General features: G+C 48.8%; 5 protein-coding genes across 5 annotated transcripts; 1 reads left to right on the forward strand and 4 right to left on the reverse strand.

The window, feature by feature from the left end:
• Positions 1-732: 732 nt before the first annotated feature.
• BU24DRAFT_423065 (uncharacterized protein) lies at positions 733-1,705 on the forward strand. The gene has a single exon (XM_033528143.1). The coding sequence runs from the start codon at positions 738-740 to the stop codon at positions 1,617-1,619; it is 882 nt and encodes a 293-aa protein (XP_033385034.1). The 5' UTR covers positions 733-737; the 3' UTR covers positions 1,620-1,705.
• A 511-nt stretch (positions 1,706-2,216) lies between these two features.
• Positions 2,217-3,123, reverse strand: BU24DRAFT_208028 (uncharacterized protein). The gene has a single exon (XM_033521902.1). It carries the CDS (start codon positions 2,948-2,950, stop codon positions 2,468-2,470), a length of 483 nt encoding a protein of 160 aa, XP_033385035.1. The 5' UTR covers positions 2,951-3,123; the 3' UTR covers positions 2,217-2,467.
• Positions 3,124-3,632: 509 nt separating this feature from the next.
• BU24DRAFT_462823 (uncharacterized protein) lies at positions 3,633-4,847 on the reverse strand (the record flags this gene model as incomplete). The annotated part of the gene is made up of 1 exon (XM_033532050.1): positions 3,633-4,847. The coding sequence occupies one exon, from the start codon at positions 4,845-4,847 to the stop codon at positions 3,633-3,635; it is 1,215 nt and encodes a 404-aa protein (XP_033385036.1).
• A 94-nt stretch (positions 4,848-4,941) lies between these two features.
• On the reverse strand, positions 4,942-5,256 carry BU24DRAFT_462824 (uncharacterized protein; the record flags this gene model as incomplete). The annotated part of the gene is made up of 1 exon (XM_033532051.1): positions 4,942-5,256. The coding sequence occupies one exon, from the start codon at positions 5,254-5,256 to the stop codon at positions 4,942-4,944; it is 315 nt and encodes a 104-aa protein (XP_033385037.1).
• Positions 5,257-13,331: 8,075 nt separating this feature from the next.
• On the reverse strand, positions 13,332-14,318 carry BU24DRAFT_462825 (ankyrin; the record flags this gene model as incomplete). The annotated part of the gene is made up of 1 exon (XM_033532052.1): positions 13,332-14,318. One exon carries the CDS (start codon positions 14,316-14,318, stop codon positions 13,332-13,334), a length of 987 nt encoding a protein of 328 aa, XP_033385038.1.
• Positions 14,319-16,939: the final 2,621 nt, after the last annotated feature.

A 16,939-nucleotide genomic window follows, 5' to 3' on the forward strand; every position in this document is an offset into this window, starting at 1 on the left:
CATTGAAATCACTTGTTGTGAGGTGTGCAAGTCCTGCATTCTGCGTGTATTTTCAAATTCGATTGAACATACGCAACAGAGAACACGTAATATCCTTACTTTCCGCCATCCTGCCTGTTGACGATCTCGAATAATGTACTCTGTAAGACTTGACTAGGTACCTAACCTCCTCCGGCAGATATGATAGATAAATCAAAATGCAAACAAAATTAAAACTCAAGATACTAATGCGACTACGTGAAACAGAATAATTCAGTAAAATATTTATGACCTATATTATACTCCGTATCTTTCCTTGGTAGAGGGTACTGTTCGACAAATGGATACCCGATGAATGTGTTTCATCGCTCGCCCCCGACTATGTCCGGCAGACGAACAAATCGAAACAACATCGAGCAGAAGATGAGGTCCAGGTATCTCCCCACGCCACAAAACGAACGCGCACATCTGCACTGGGAGTCGATTGTCCGGACGAATCGACGTCATCCACATCGAAGCAGAGCTATATCAGCCACTGGGCGACGAAGATGACCTGGCCAAAAGCGTTTTTTGAAGAGGATAGAGTGAACCACCTGCTTGCGAGGAAAAGATCAACATCTTCCATTGGCCGTAAGAGGTCGAATCCGAGTCTTGCAAGCGCAAGTGATGAGAAGCCTCGCGAGGAGAAAAGTGCCCCGTATCGAAACCCAAGCTACCCAACTTTTCTTTCTGAAGATGTCTCCAATTACAAGAGCTACATGACAGATCACGAACTTGGGATATCGGATGCCAGCGAGCGGCTTCTAGAGACATTACTCGAGAAGAACCAGAACCCACCCGATAATTCGCTTTTCCGGGACGATGTTTTCAACAAACATCTTCAGAAACTCAAAGGGAAAACCGAATCAAGAATCATACAGGACCTATCTCCACTGCTCGTCCCTTCCGCGGAAGCACTCAACACCTTAGGCGCCAACAACCTCAAAGGAATCGTCGAAAGCGTCAACGAGGGCTGGACCAACTGTTTCCCAATCACCAAACCCCGTCCCCAGCCCGACAGCGCCTTTGGATACGGAACCTCTGCATTCACCGACCAGCAGCTCAGAAACCTGCGCCCAGCTCTCGGAGACGCCTCCTTCTGTTCCTTCTTCAAAGCCACCTACTACATGCACTTCCCGTTCCTGACGAAGGAAGTCAAAACCGGCACCACGGGCCTCGACACCGCCGACAACCAAAACCTGCACAGCATAACCATCGCCGTGCGGGCCGTCGTCGAGCTCTTCAGGCTCGTCGGCCGCCATTCCGAACTGCACCGCGAGATCCTCGGCTTCACCATCTCCCACGACGACAGCTCGGTCCGGCTGTACGCACACTACCCCTTCATCGACGCCGCCGACGGCGAGAACGTCACTATCTGGCGCCGCACCGTCGATCGCTTCTACCTCGACGGTCGGACGAAGTGGCGGTCGTGGACGTACGTCACCAACATCTACTCATTGTTTTATCCCAAGCATCTGGAGCGGATATGCTCTGCGATTGATGACATTTCTCAGCCTGGAATGACGCTCCACCGCCAGATAAACGACGACGAACCACTAGAGACACCCGAACACGCATCGCCGGCGTCTTCATCATCGTAGGTGGGCCCCAGCAACGCTGGCGGGAAGAAATCGAGGAGTTAGGAGAGCCGGTCCAAGAGGGCTACCAGGAAGCCACTATGTTAACTGTAGATACTTGTATTCTTAGACCGTCGTTGCTCGAGTACACAGCGTCAATATAACTTTCATTTTTCAGAATCTACCATCAGTCCCCCTCACCCACCCTTTCAGTCCGTGTAGACAGTATAGTTATATCGTTACTTCTTCCCAGACATCTAGATTCTTCACCCCCACAGTGGCGGTTTTGATAGTTCTTCGGAACATGACTTGTGTTTGAGTGTATGGGTGGTGGTGTAGTGCTGTACAGAGACGGTCAGATCGTCAGAGCCGTAAGGCTGACGTCGGACATTTCCTTCCCCTTATTCCTTACTCTTCGTCTTACGACCACCATATGGATAAGTCTATGGGTTTATGAACGTGAGAGGGATGAGATAGTAACGCATCTACTTTACTACTTACCACCATGCACACACTCATGCTCAGTAGACAAATGCACAGTCATTCAACATATTCACATCTTCGCATCTTCCAAATTCACGTCACTTCACAGATCTCACAAATAGATAGACGCAGAGCTGATACAAAAAAAAGATTCGAACATTTCGAGAACCCACCGCCCGCGCACACGCACGACAAGCGGTGCAAAAGTATAAGACTTTATGCGTACCCTCTGTGTGTATGTGTGTGTGCTGGGGGGGTTGGATGTGTGTCCTACGTACGTCGTACAACTACAGCGGGGGGAGGTGTGGGAGGAGAGAGAATAGGTGGGAAAATGGGAAAGAAGAAGCAGAATGAGAAGGTTCCAAAAAAGAGGCCAGTCAGTCAGTCAGTCAGTCAGAGAGTCGAGACGCGGTGTATTCGGGAAGAAGTTTCCGGGACAGGAGAGGACGGTATGGTATGGTATCGACATTTTCGATTCGTTGGACTTGTTTCCCTATTCGGGGCATTGCTCTCTCTTGTTTGGGTGATGCTGCGAGGTTTTGTGTCTCGACCACCCCCGTTTCAACCGCTAACCGCCGTGTGTCGTGTGTCGTGCTGTGCCACATTGGCCCGCCCGCCCCGTCGATCGTCTGACTCTGACAGAACTCTGCATCCCGCCGTGCCCGCCGCCTCTGACTGACTGACCCCGACCCCTCCGCAAACCGCAACCGCGTCCGTACCGAACACCCAGCAACAAAGGAAAATTTCTCACGGGAGAGTAAGAGGGTAGTAGTAGCGGTGGCGATGTAGACTATACGTATCCATCGAGTAGTGAAGAGGAAGAAAAGGCGTCGAAAGTAAATAATTGAGAAAACCTCCAACATTGCACACATCCCGGTAGAGTATCAAAAAGGGAAAAGAAGGAAAAAAAATAAGAGAATATTTCCCATCCTCACATGACAAGACATGAGACCGGATATGTTTCACAAGTCACATACCGTAGCGCTTCATGAACCCACGTGAACAAGACATCAAGAAGTAAATAACAAGTCCCCTTCCAACGACCCCCATCCCTTCGCATCCTATGCTGTGCAGATTCCACACTATAAAGATGTCGAGGGGAAGGACCCGAAATGAGGAAATGTGACAAGAATTGAATGGTAAGGAAACATGGTAGAGGAATATGAATATCCGTGCGAGCCCTATTAATTGCCGGCGCATTTTTTGAACGTGGTATACGTTATGATAGGAAATAAAGATTTGCGCGCGTGCTCAATATAGCGAGAATAGAGAGAAGGGAGGAAGGAAAGGGGATATTGTGTGAAGAAGTTGTAAAATGGTCTTTCGGCGAGGAGACTCGAACAGACCCGCACTGTAGAACGCAGCGGAACAAAACGAAACGAAACATGGCAAAAGCTGTAGGCGAGATCTCGTCTCATCGATTAGCCGGTCCAAACTCCAAACGCGCCGTTTGCTCCCTAAGGAGCACCAGGGATATAAATTGCCAGCCAAAGCATCAATGCACCACCGGGAAGAGTTGATAGATCAAATTTGCTGCGGGGGTGAATGAAAACTTCACGAGTGGAACAGGTCCCAGGCGCGCGAGCAGAGCTGGATGAATTCTTCCTTCTTCTTCCTCTGGGTCTCCGGTGTGTCGCGACCCTCGCCGAAGGGACCGGGACGGGCTTGCTGACGTCCAAGAGGCGGTGTTCCCATATCTCTTTCGTATTCGTCTCGGTTCCTCCGCCTGGAGCTGCCGCTGCGGTGGAGCTCTGGGTGGGGCGGGTAGGCAGACGAAGCAGCCTTGTTCGGCATTGGCGAGGGTGGCGTGGGAGGTTGATGGCCACCGTAGTGGACGAGACGGGGCAAGAGGTCCTCGCGGCCGCCAGACAGAGACTGGACAGCCTCCTCGGCAGACTTGTACTCACGCGGTCGGGAAGACGGAGGAGCCTGGTGTTGGCTGCTGTGCGGAGGGAACCCGGGGGAGGGTAGAGGTGGCTGCTGGTTCGAATGCGAAGAGTGACCGGGGCTGTTGTTGTAGTGGCTACGGGGAGCATTCAATGGCTCGGGGAAGACGTCCGAGATGGGAGGGAGCCTGTTGTTCGTCTGGTGCGCGGGGACGTGGTGGATGTGCGAGGTTTGCGACAGGTTCGAGGGTACGTTTGCGAGTTGTCGAGACGGGGGACCAGCGTTGCGGAGGCCGGTGAAGGACTGGTTGATGGGAGCGGACTGGACGACGCGCTCGTTGGCGAACTGCTGGTGGGAGGGAGGAGCGATGGAGAGGCCTGGAGGAGGTCCCTTCCTTCTCGAGGTGGTGGGCGTCTTGACGGGACGTCCGAAGGGGTTCGCATCGCCGTGGCGAGAGGCATCCTCATCCACATTGCCGCCCTTGCCCTGCTTCTGGCGCGCCTCGATGATCTGCCTCTGTCTCTCGCGCACGTCGATGCTCCTCTGGAGCTGTTCCCGCATGGTGGGGTCTTGTGTGTGGAAGCCGGGGGACAGGCATGCCAGACCGACATCCTGGAGGGAGGCACTGTCCTTGGAGCTCATGGGGCCGGATGGACGTGCAGTGAGGGCGCCGGAGGAGTGTACGATGTGTGCGTTGCTGGAAAGGTCGAGTCGTCGAGGTCGATGTCGGGAAGTGGTTGTGATGTCGGGGGACGAGGGCTCTTTCTTGACGATTATCTTGGGAGCCTGCGGACCTCGTGATCTGGGGACAGAGTTGCGATTAGACGTGGCATTCATGGCGGAGGCTGGGGAGGAGGATGAGGAGGAGGATGGAGGAGACATGGATGAGGCAAGCGCTGCTGCGGACAGCGAAGGCGTTGCGGAAGGGGAAGAATTAGAAGAACGACGACGAGGGGGGAAAGTGAATGAAGACATCTCAGAAGACATACGAGAGAGGCGAGCGCTTCCCGTCTGGCCTCTGCTGGAGCTGCTGATGCTGTGCGGAGCTATCGCTGGAGGAGGTTGGTGAAGCATTCTCAGCGATGGCGGAGGGAGCAGAAGCAGAAGCAGGAGCAGAAGCAGGAGGAGCAGCAGCAAGGCGAGAGGTAGACTTTGAGTTCGGAGTCACGGCAGCGCGAGGTGACGAAGTGGATGGAGCGATGGTAGCATATGTTCTCGAGCTCCCGACACCGTCGACGGACGGGGGCGCATGGGGAGCGGGGACCGGGGGTGCAGCGACGGCCGTTGTCATGGTGTTGTGGTAGTGTCGGAGGAAAAGAGGAGGTTCGTTTCGTAAAAAAATTAAAAAAAGGACGGAGCCGAGCAAAAGAGCAAGGCAGAGGGGGGGGAGGAGAGAGTCAAGGCGAGGCGAAGTTACGAGTGTAAGAGGTGAGGTGGAGTGAAAAGAAAGAGAAAGGAAGACGAGAAAAGGAAGATGAAGGGAGATTGAGTGTCGCAAGATGACTGGGGGAATAGATAGGCCGGTACAGTTTGCGTTGTAGTACGTGTAGGAGGGATGGATGGGAGGGGGCAGGCAGGCGTGGCAGGGTGTTCAGGTTCAGGTTCAGGTTCAGGTGTTCAGCTGGAACAGTAATTACTGTAACAACCTCTAGCAGCTAATACAGCAGAGCCGTAACAGCAGACAAAGGTGAGAAATAGGTGTAACCAAGGGCGTCGGCGGACCGAGCCAGAAACGAAGATTGTTCAGTCTTGGGGACGAGTTGTGTGTACTGGACTGGACCTGGAGTTGGGAGTGGGCAGGGCTGGATGGGTCAGGACTCAGGACCGACAGGACAGGAATAGGAATAGGATTAGGATGGGATAGGATGGGATGGATGTGAATTGATAGGATGAGACGAGACAAGGGAAGGGATCTTGTCGAAGGCAATGGACAGGATAGGTTAAGGATGGGATTTTAGGACGAAACGAGACGAAACAAGTCGAGACAAGAGTCGACGAGGGGGAGGGAAGGGCGCGAAGGGTTGGTAGACAGCGTAGACTGTGTAGGGGATAGCGGGTATTGTATATACGGAGTTGGGGCTTAATAGAGGGTTTTATGAGGGAGGGATCATTAGAGGAAGAGTGTATTATTAGTAGAGAGTACGAGGATGGAGTTGCCGGGGTCGTGTAACAGAACTACGAGGTTGAATAGGACAGGACAGGACAGGACAGGGCAGGTCAGGACTGGACAACAGGGGGAGGAGATTGCGGCTCAGGTTCAGGCGGGCGGGCGGCGGAGATTGAACGCGCGAATGGATGCGACGATAGTCACAAGTAGCAGCAAGCAGTAGTACAATAGCAGTATCAACGGGCGGGGCGGGTGGGAGGATAAAGTTGCAGGTTGGCGATGATTAAGATTGATTATTGGTGATGATGGGATTATGGTGTCGAGCTCTACGGAGTACTGCGGCCAATGTTGAGGCGCAGAGTGCAGGCGGGCGGCGTTGGCGGCGAGGATGACGGGTGAGGGTGAGGGTGAGATGCGAGATGCGCCAGGTGAGATGGAAGAGTCAGTAGGGAGTGGCGCGGCGGAGTGGAGAGTGGACGTGGATGGTGGAGAGGGAGGAGAAAAGTTACAGAGAGAGTAGAGATTATTAGAGCATAAGAAAGAAATGGAGAATAGGAAGAAAGAATGAATGAAGATCAGAATAGAGAGGCTGAATACGGAGTACCTAGGACAGACTGGTGGAGATATGGATGGACATGCAGGAGGATTGATGCTGCAGGATACACATGATAGTGCGACAGACAAAGCCCGTAGTCAAGTCACTCTTCTGCAGGTATTCTGCCTTTTCCAGTAACAAGTCAAGGATTAAAGAATCACAATTCGCAAATCATCAGCCATCCAAGTGGAGAATCATGGACAGTTGGACAGTCCGGAGTTTGAATAGTAAACCATCGACTATTGCCATTGGGTAAGGAAGAGAGTCAGTTCTGCGACATGGACAAGAGACTAGAGGCCGGGTACAAAGTTATTTACACAGACAGTCGTAGTATCAATATTGTAGTTTATACAGAGTATTAATTATTACTGTTGTAGTCATTATTGTAATTGGTAGAAATGATAGACAGACAAGGACCTGGAGAGTGGAGATGCTGGAGAGTATCTGAATACTTCATGCTTCAAAGTGGCAATAAGGCATATCTCTTACTACTCTTTCTCTCTCGCCTTCTCATACTCTCCGACGAGCACCACACTATCCACTCTTTCTCTTCTAGAACCCATTCCACAGTTCGTATACCGGAATAATTCCATCTTGAATTAAAACACAACAACATGAAGGATGAAGGCGTCCGTTCTGTCTGACAATACATACGGACCGTGGAGCCATCGGGAATCAAGGTGATTGGTCAGCCAAAAACCTGCCAGGGGGTGGAGAAGAAGAAAAAAGAGACCAGGCCCGCGTTGGAGATCGTGTTTCGGTTTATCAAGTAGTGCCGTTGGTTGAGTTTAGGTCTATCCTCTTGCTTTAATTAATTTGATACATAATGTATAATTGAATAATTGCATAGGTATTGAATAAATGATAAGATGTAGTCCATCACTCTACTTGAACAATACCTAGTGTAGACACTGCAAAGTCAGACCAAGGCACCCACGGACAACAGAAACAATGATGACAAGCTACAATCCTTCATCAATAATCATCCCAGCATGTAGTCAGGCAAACATAATAGATAGACAGGCAAGTAGGCAGGTAGGGCTGAATGGCAACTCCGTACCTATGTAAGGTAACAAATTCAGGCGGGCGATGCGCTGTACACACATACCTACCTACCTATACCTAACCTACCACCGAGTCCACCGACCGACTGACTCTGCCTGACTTGCCTGACTGATTTGTTCCATGCACGTCTCGTCACCCACACGGGCGTTTTCACTCGTTCGTGCTCACCAGTTCCCTCCAATCCGTTCCTGCCCACCCCTGTAACCGCGAGTAGGTTTGTGAGGTTTGTGAGTTGTACAAAGTGTACAGAGTGGTACGCAATAGATACTCGCACTGTGACGCAAGCAGTCACAGTAACGTGTTACGATTTGCGAGCAAGTAACACTACAGTGCAAGTACGGAGTCGACTACTAGGCGAAGGGCAGACTATCTCGGAGAATGGAGGGACCGGTGGGGGGTTCGTATAGTAGATTCCATTCGGAGTTTACCTGAAGTTGGGATTGAAGGATTGGCGGTGCATCACGTTGAATAGGTTTGGATAATTAGTTGAGTGGCTGGATGAATGAGTTCTGTTGTTGGTGAGAGTACCTACACAGTATAGTAGTATCCTAGAAGGAATACCGTAATCATCCTGGCAACGGGCAACGGGCAACGGGCGGACGCCACATTACTGACTACTCAGCTACTATCCTACTACTGTCCTACTGTCCTACTACTGTCCTCTACTACTGTGAGTCTATCCTCGACTGTCTCTTGGTATGGCGCTCGCCGTTTCGAACCTTTGACGCTACGCTGGCTGCCCTACATCCGTGTGTTTTATCCCCGGCACCAATGGAGAAATAGCCATCGTATCTGTCTTTTCTTTCTTTCGTCTCGTCCCGTATCTCATTAAATATTAAATATTTTTTTATTGTTCGTGGAGTGGAGACTGCTGAGATGCGATGCCCGTAGCCACCTGTTACTAGTAGGGGTCAGGCCAAGTCCACAGTAGAGAATAGAGACGTTACCGACCGGCCGTCACCAACATCTATTTGCATCTTCACTTCACCAGAATTGATTGAAGCCGTCTGTTCGCCTTCGACCAACCAACTAACTACTCCGTACACATCAACTCTTCACCATCGCCTTTACTTTACCATGCCGAATGACCCATTACCCGTACAATAGTGCGCGCGCCAAACACTCGCCCAACAGGCCGTCCCACTCGCTTCTGCCACTTTTGCTTCCACACCAATTCGACGCAATCGATACTTCTTGTCCCTCCTTTCACCGACCAATCAGGTCCCCCCATCCCGCAGCTTCCCAGGTCGGTTGTTTCACCCTTCGTGCCTTCCCACCTGAACATCCAAGCGAGATCCATTACGGACTGCCCGTCTCCCCCTTCTCATTGGCTCTCGTGTCTTTACGCCTCTTTTGGCGCCCCCCTCCCTTTTATTACAACCCGTTCATGTCTATTCCGCTATATTGTGTTTCTATCTCCCCCTACTCACCCTTTCGGTCCATCCCATCCGCAACTCCTCACCCTTCGAAACACGCCATCACATCCCATCACATCTCTTCACTTTCCACATCACCCTCCTAGTTACAACTTACCTCACCTTCCTCATTACTCATCCATCATCCAGCCACGGCCCGTTCTTCTTTCCACCTGCATTGATCGCCTACTTTCCATCGCAGATTACCAAAGGACCACCGTTCATGGGGATCCCAACGCGCGGATCCCCGTTTCACCTAGACTGCTTCCGGAAATCTCTTGTTGCTGCAGCTCAACCCTTTTTGTGCCTCTTTCTTGTTACGGAAATGAGATTGATGGTCGCATGAATGTGGATGTTGAGATGGGGAAAGAGGGAACGTGGGCACGTAATGGTTAAGGAGAATAGGGCAATGAATGTAATGAATGAATGAATGGATACAAAAGTGCTATGCACCAACGGGAACGCCTCGCCCCTGCATCGCTATCAAGCAATCGAAATGTGAGTGCAAGCGCTCGACCTACGTTTGCCGCTGTGTAGAAACACTACAAGTGAACGGTGAAGATGATGCTGTACCTACCTAACCTTAGTATACTCTGTATATGATGAAATATTGAAATGTTGATAGTCGACGGTGGTTAGCATGGCGTACTCGCCCAAAATCTCCAACCATCACAAGCATATCCATATATTCCATCCATGCCTACCTACCTAACCTACTCGTTACAAGGTACACGCCTGCAAAAAAAAAACACCATCCAGCATGTGAACGTCCATGTCAACGCTCACGCTCACGCTCACGCCCATGCATTCATTATAACCAATAATCCGTCCATCGAATCTATCCAGCATAACCCAGTAAAGAAACAGGCCAATTCACCCGCCCTCGCCCGCGCGCGTGCCTGGTGCGCGTGCGTGAGTGTAGTGTGTACCTGACAATCCCTATTTCTATTGATCCGTGATTTCCACGTGGGACTGTGGGTTGCTTGGTGGGCTGCACGGTCACGGGCGCATAGTATACATATAATATCATAGTTATAGAGTTTCTAGCGTATGATATTTTGCACGAGGAGGGTTGAGGTGGGTGAGGTAGAGAAGGGGTTAGTAAGAGAGAATCACTCTCGATCCGTTAGATTCTGTTTTCGCTGTTGATTTTGGGTTTTTTGCGATTTTGATGGTAGTACCTCCACATCTTGCGCGCGCAGTATCGTGTGTTGTGAATGAGGATGGGGTTAGTTGATGTAGGTACGTGATGAATCCACAACCAAGGTCCATGTAATATACATCACACAACCCACTATCTCTCTTCCTCCCTTCCCACCTAGTCTAGGTATCTATCTAAACTCGTCCCGACCCGAATCAACTCGACACAAGTCCCCCATGGTAACCAAAATCAACTTGAATTTGAATCAATATGAAAAACACCCACCCAGGACCTGAAAATTAAGACTTGGAAATTTGCAGACGGAGAAACAAAACAAGAAAAAAGAAGAGTTTACCCAATGCACCCTGGTCTCGCCTTTTCTATTTTCGAACGACAAGAGGAACGGATGGCTTGTTTATTACCCGCGAGTGGGTGGGAGTGGTGGGAGATAGATTAGCCAGAAGGGCATGGGCGCTGGGGAGCAGGCTATAAATAAACACTTGGATTTAGACGTGGAGGTGAACGTATGTGGGTTTGTGTTGCTTGTGTGTGCTTGTCTTGTATTTATTGAGGGTTGAGTTAATGATGTGAGATGAGTGGGTGGTGGGTTCGTTTTTGTGTTGTGTAGAGCTGTGGACGATGGGAAATATTGTAAAGAGGGAGATTAGAGGCCTTGCAAATGTGTCTACGACAGGGGAGTGTATGAGTGCTGGGTTTGATGTAGGATTTTCGAACACTTTGTCTACTCTACAGAAGGGGGTGGATGGATGAGAGGAATTTTGCATCTTACTCTTGCGTGTGTGAACTATTTAATAGGTAAAATGTGAGAGGTGTGATATCATGACTATGCTATTTTGTATACACCCATGGTGTGGTAATGCTGTGTTGGCCATTATTTTACATGCATTCTTTTACTAGAGAGAGCATAAGCAGACAAATGGAGGGAACAATGTAAAGGAGCAGGAAATGATATGTTGATGTCTACATCTACGTCTATGTCTACATCTACATCTACATTCATAGATCCACAACCTTCAACACAGTAACACCGTAAATAGATACAAAGTCGAAACATTGCGCATCGAGATATATTAGTCTCACTACTAAAAAATATAGAATATGGGTTTAATTACTAAGACTACGAACACACACTTATAGAAATCAAGAAGGTTTAAAATGAGATGGGACTTGTGTGGAATATAGATGTGCTGTTGGATAAGGTAATTTTGTCAGAATCTGGGAGAGGATCGGGAATTACGTTAGGCTGACATGTGAGATTGGGAGTTCGAGATTGAAGGTGAATGTGGCTAGGAGGTGAGGATAGGTTCGATGTCTATTGTAAGGGATATATGAGTGATTGCATAAACATAGGTTTACGCATATGCATAAAGGAAGTACATCGTCTAGTATATGCTGCTTGCAAATTAGAACAACACACCTATTATACCCATAGAAGTCACGGCCACTTGGCTAAATGAGTTCAAGGCAAAGTTCCGTAGATACAAAGTAAAAGAAACAGAGAAGGGGCAGGGAAAGGCGGCTTCACTTCACAGATTTGCACGGGGAATCAAAATCAATGGGGCCTTTTGCTCTTTGGCGGGCATCAGATGTGTTTGAACCATTGTTTGTAAGAAAAAGTTTCATGGGGATCACTATCCGAACGTCATTTCGTGCATGTCAGAGATACTCCGCTACCTCTCGATCAATATCGCCCTTCCTTGAAAGCCAGTGGATTCAGAACGCAGATACGTGGGGAAATACAGCCTGAGCATGTTAGCACGCCTGACATAGACAAGAGACTTCCCATGCCTTTCGTACAAACAAATCCACGCTCTCATCTGATACTTCGCAATCGGAAAGTAACGGCTGGATTATCATGGCGTACAAAACGCTCGACTAAGAGGACCAGATTTGACCACGTGTGAGCGGAAGTGATCGTGTGGTGGGTGGTTTTGATAAGTATTTTGTCACTGGGCTAGACTAAAGTTATCTTCGGGGGGTGTGTGTGTGTGTGTGTGTGTGTGTGTGTACCGTCAGTGTCTATTAGGTGCGTGAATGAATGAAGTAAGGGGAAGAAGAAACGTCAACTTCCACCTTTACATCCCGTGTGCATTGCATGGGTGAGGGTATGTTTACTTTGGTGAGTTGAAGAGATGGGGTAGGATGAGGGTGTTTGGGAATGGGGGATGGAGATCGAACATTGCTGCGAAGATATAGCTTGGAGTGCGAGGTTTAGGTATGTACATGGTATGTTGCGTATGGCATGACTTCGTCTAGATTTGAGGGCTTTGAGTTGGGGTGGGAATTGGGAGTATGCTCATCGCCGTCACTTTGGCATCAATCGCAGTAGAGATAGAATACTGGCGTGTGTTGTCATGGGTGTAAGTTACCAGTTGTGTAACCGTTCATATTTGATATGTGGTGGTGACACCTTGGGAAAGGGTAAAGGGGATGTATAAGAGAAATGGAAAAAGGGATCCAGCGAATCGCTGTTGCGGACAATTTTAATTCCTAGAAGATGGGAAAGTTGAAGGGATTTATGAAAAACATGCTCGAATTGCTATCGAATACACGGTTCATTTTACTTGTGCAGGAGACGGACGTGTGGTTATGGATGCTACAGTGTTTCTCTGTGTCTTGCCTGATTGAGAGTTTGTATTTGGTTCTTAGAAATTGTGAATGTGAGAGTGTCGCATGGAGAGATACTGCATCCGAATGAGATTGAGACATGCACGTTGGAGACCTTCGACGAAGTGACAGGATTAAGGATGGTGTAGACATCATGAGCTCGAGAGAAGAGGGTCGCTTCATGTTGAAGAAAGGGCTCCAATATATATATCCCACTGTCTTGAAGGTAGTTGATGTATGCAAAATTGCAGGGGCTGTCCTGCAGTGCCCACATAGTCGACCAATGATGATCAGTGACAGGAGATTTTGCTAATTCTCAGAATCTCCCAATCTTGATCTTCAGGAGTATTGGAATGGATCATCTCAGAAATCTTTATCGTGACCATTTCGACTACAAATTTACCAGAAATCATCATCAGATAATTTTTCCGTAATCCCAGTAGTTCTTTGGTACATAATTCCGTACAACGGTCTCATCCAGGTCTTCCATGCTCCCGTACGTGTATTCTATCCAGGTCTTCCATTCTCGATATGTTTCACTGTCTCGGTCTCCAACTCTGTGTGCCTCATTCTCTTCTGCTGTCATTTTGCTCTTTAGTAATTCACACAGCGCCTCGTTTTCGCTTCGCTCTGCGACCAGGAGAGGTGTCTCCCATCCAGTCAAAGTGTAATACCGTCCCCCGGGGCAGGGCGCCATGTTAACTTTGGCCCCATGATCGAGTAACAACCTCACGATGTCGGTTCTGCCACTCTGCGCTGCGACCCAGAGCACATCGTTGTCCGTCTTGTTCGGGTCTGCGCCTGCATCGAGAAGTACACGAACAATCTTCTCATGCCCAGACTTGACCGCCGCGCGAAGCGGGTTCCATGGTCTCTCCGGCCTGATTCTTTCATGGGTGAGACCTCGTATATCCACGCGGTTTTTTGTCCCATCGCTGGTGTCCTGTACTGTCGCGCCTTTGTCCAGGAGATACTTTGTGACATCCTCACGCTGAATACCCGCCGTGCAAATCCTATGCAGCTGTTCGTTCAGGTCAGGCTCATCGCCGAATTGATTGTAAATACTCGGTTCCGGGGACGATCTCAGGAGTTCGTAGAATTGATGGCAGAAGTCGACAGACGCGGAGTTCGCCATGCCTGTGGACAACGGCGTTTCCCCCCAAAGAAATTCCTCATAATGGGTTGATATCCAAAGCACTTCCTCCCAAAGCCAGCCTGAGAAGTTACCGATTCGACCGAATTCCGGCGATAGAATGAATTGAATTGTCTGTATGCAGCCTGAATGGATGGCGCCGTAGAAGGCTTCCTCGAGGAGTTCGGTGCGTTCGCGCAGGTGTGCCGTCAGTGGTGAAAGGAGGAGCCGGATGATGGATCGATTTCCGTGCATGCCTGCGAGAACCATAGGTGAGTCTTCGATACTATCCCAAGAATGACGGGCAAGAATGCCTTGTGGAACGTCTGGTGATGAGAGAATGTTCGAAATGATGTCTGGCTGATCGTTTATAATCGCTGCTTGAAGGAGATAGCGTTGATTGCAGCCTTTGCTTCTCAAATGGAAGCACATTTCAAGGGATTTGGGGCTGTAACACATCGAATGAATATACTTCCGCAAGTGGGTGGCTTCAGAGTTCCCAGTCTGAGCGCAGAGGGTTTCTGCCGTCTGGAGAATCCAACCCACATCGGGTCTATCACAACGGAAGCGGGCCCTAGATGCCGCGAAGGACTGAAAAGAGGATACAAAGGATAAAAAGTGAGGATCCTGCCACCTTAGGCGCCATGGTTTGAAGTAATTACTGTAATGGAAATTGTTTTGCAACATCGGGTACGCAACGCCTGACTCAAACACCGTCGGTAAGACCTCAACTGAGAATACTTCTAGTTACAAGTAAGTGAGTGGTTTTCGGACACCAGAGCCACAACGACTCTGAAAATCGAGACAGAGCCATATCGCAGTGGTTTCTATTGGCTGAGAAAATCAAGAAACAGCACATTCTGAAGCAACGTCATGGAATAAACTTACTACTAACAAGCCGTAACCGCAAGCCCAGAGTGACTCCTCGAACACGTACTGCCTCAACCAGGATCGTTCGAAAGAGCTCTAGAGGGAGATCCGTGAGCATTTTTTCGGATTGTAAGAAGGATCAAAAATTAAAGTAGGAAGAAGTTGTAGTTGGTGCAATTGAGGGATGGGAGTAACATTTATATGCAGAGTACATGTAGGCAGCTATTGGGTGGCATCATCTCAGTGCAAGACCATCGCATTGTGTATGTTGAAGTAAAAAGAGTAGCGCTAGTTGCTTGAGCACAAGTCCAAGTTTATTTTAAAAAGCGTTGAGGGAAATAAGGAGCGTGGTGAATGTTCTCGCCAGACAAAATTCCATCTGGGAATCTCGATCAAGTTGAGCAAGTATGTAACATATTGTTCCTCCTGCTAAATATACATTCACAAAGCCTTTTTCTTGGTAAGGAAACACAAAGGAATGCCTCTCTTGCAACTCAGGCTTTTGTTCTTTCAAGGCTATTGTTCTTAGTTTAGGGCTAAGTCAACCCCGTCCCCGAAGTATATAATTTATTCCGATGGAAGTTTCAACGATGACTTTCATTCTGGTATTTGCTTGTAACTGGGGCTCGGAAGATCAGGTCTTGAACAGGTACTGTTCATGATTGTCAGTCTAGCTTTTGGCGTTACTGGCGATTCCATGGGGTTCAGTGTAAGCAATCTCACAAGGCTGGATATGTTTGGAAGCATGTCTATTGACAATGGCATGCTCGGCCTTAAAGCTTAATAGGGTTAGGACCCAGGGATATATGTGAACAGGTCCAGTATCCATGAGGTTCGGTCTGTGATCCGTGGAACGAATCGTAACCATTTGTTAATACATTCGGTCACATTGAACCTTAAGTTCAAGAACAGGGCTGTATCTAACTTGTGGTACCACACTATTATGGAGAGTGATGCATCTTAACAGGTAGCAAAAACTTTGATATCTCTTCTTAACTTATTTCTATGCATTAGATCGCGCATTTCATTTAGTAACGTCCGTCCCTGCGTAACGAAAAACCCTCCGTGCCGAAAAGTTCAAGGGGTACTTTGACTTGGCTGGCTTGCTATCTCAGATATGCATCAATATTAAGCTATTTGTGATATGCCACAGGTATTATAGCTTTTGCTCTATGTAACGCACTGTTCCTATTCTAAAATTACCTCTGCATTGTTGCCCTCTCGCCTTCCTTCCAGCAGGTCTACATTTGCGAAGCAGAAAGGACTTTCCGAAAGCAGTGTTATTCTACTGCTCGTGCAGCCCTAATACGTCTTATTTAAGAGTTTCTAGGCTTGTAATCATACCCCAGCCACTTAGATGTCACTATCAGCTCTATTTCTAGTGCAGCACAGAGATTTGGGCAGAATTGCCACCGCGCGTAGTACCTAGGAGCGAAGCAGTTACTGTCTATAGCTAGCGTGTTTGCTATGTCAGCTGTTTGGGAACATAACTTACGTTGCAAAGTTGCAAACAGGACAAACAGGATACAGTACCTTGCAACACCAGTCTCACCTTTGGCACGTTCCGAGATTTTATCAGATCCTTGTCGCGCAAGGATATCCCTTGTCTGCAGAGCGAATGACCGGTGCGTCAGTATTAACGTTAAGGTCTTAGCTTTGCAAGTATTAACATGACTCGTGCTAATCTTGCAACTTCCTCGACTGCTGTCAAGTACATTTCAAATATAAGTTATTCCATAGTAAGCGCAGCCTTGAGAAGGTAATAAGTGCGTATAACATAAAGCAGAATTGTTAACTCATCGCAAGAGTTCTAACTGCTTGCTCTGCTTCCCATTCAGCTAAGGTTTCCTGAGAAGATACTAGATCAGGATGCCCTGCTCGAAGAGTCTGACAGCCAAGATGAACGCACTCCTGCAGCAAGCCTATAGCTTCAGCACTTCTCTCTAAGCTCTTCCATGTCCAAGCAAGATTAGCCATGCTGGTCAGCGTGTCTGGATGGTCCGCTCCTAGTTTCTTCTTGC

The sequence above is a fragment of the Aaosphaeria arxii genome (assembly GCF_010015735.1).
Source record: "Aaosphaeria arxii CBS 175.79 unplaced genomic scaffold BU24scaffold_4, whole genome shotgun sequence".
Taxonomy (NCBI): domain Eukaryota; kingdom Fungi; phylum Ascomycota; class Dothideomycetes; order Pleosporales; genus Aaosphaeria; species Aaosphaeria arxii.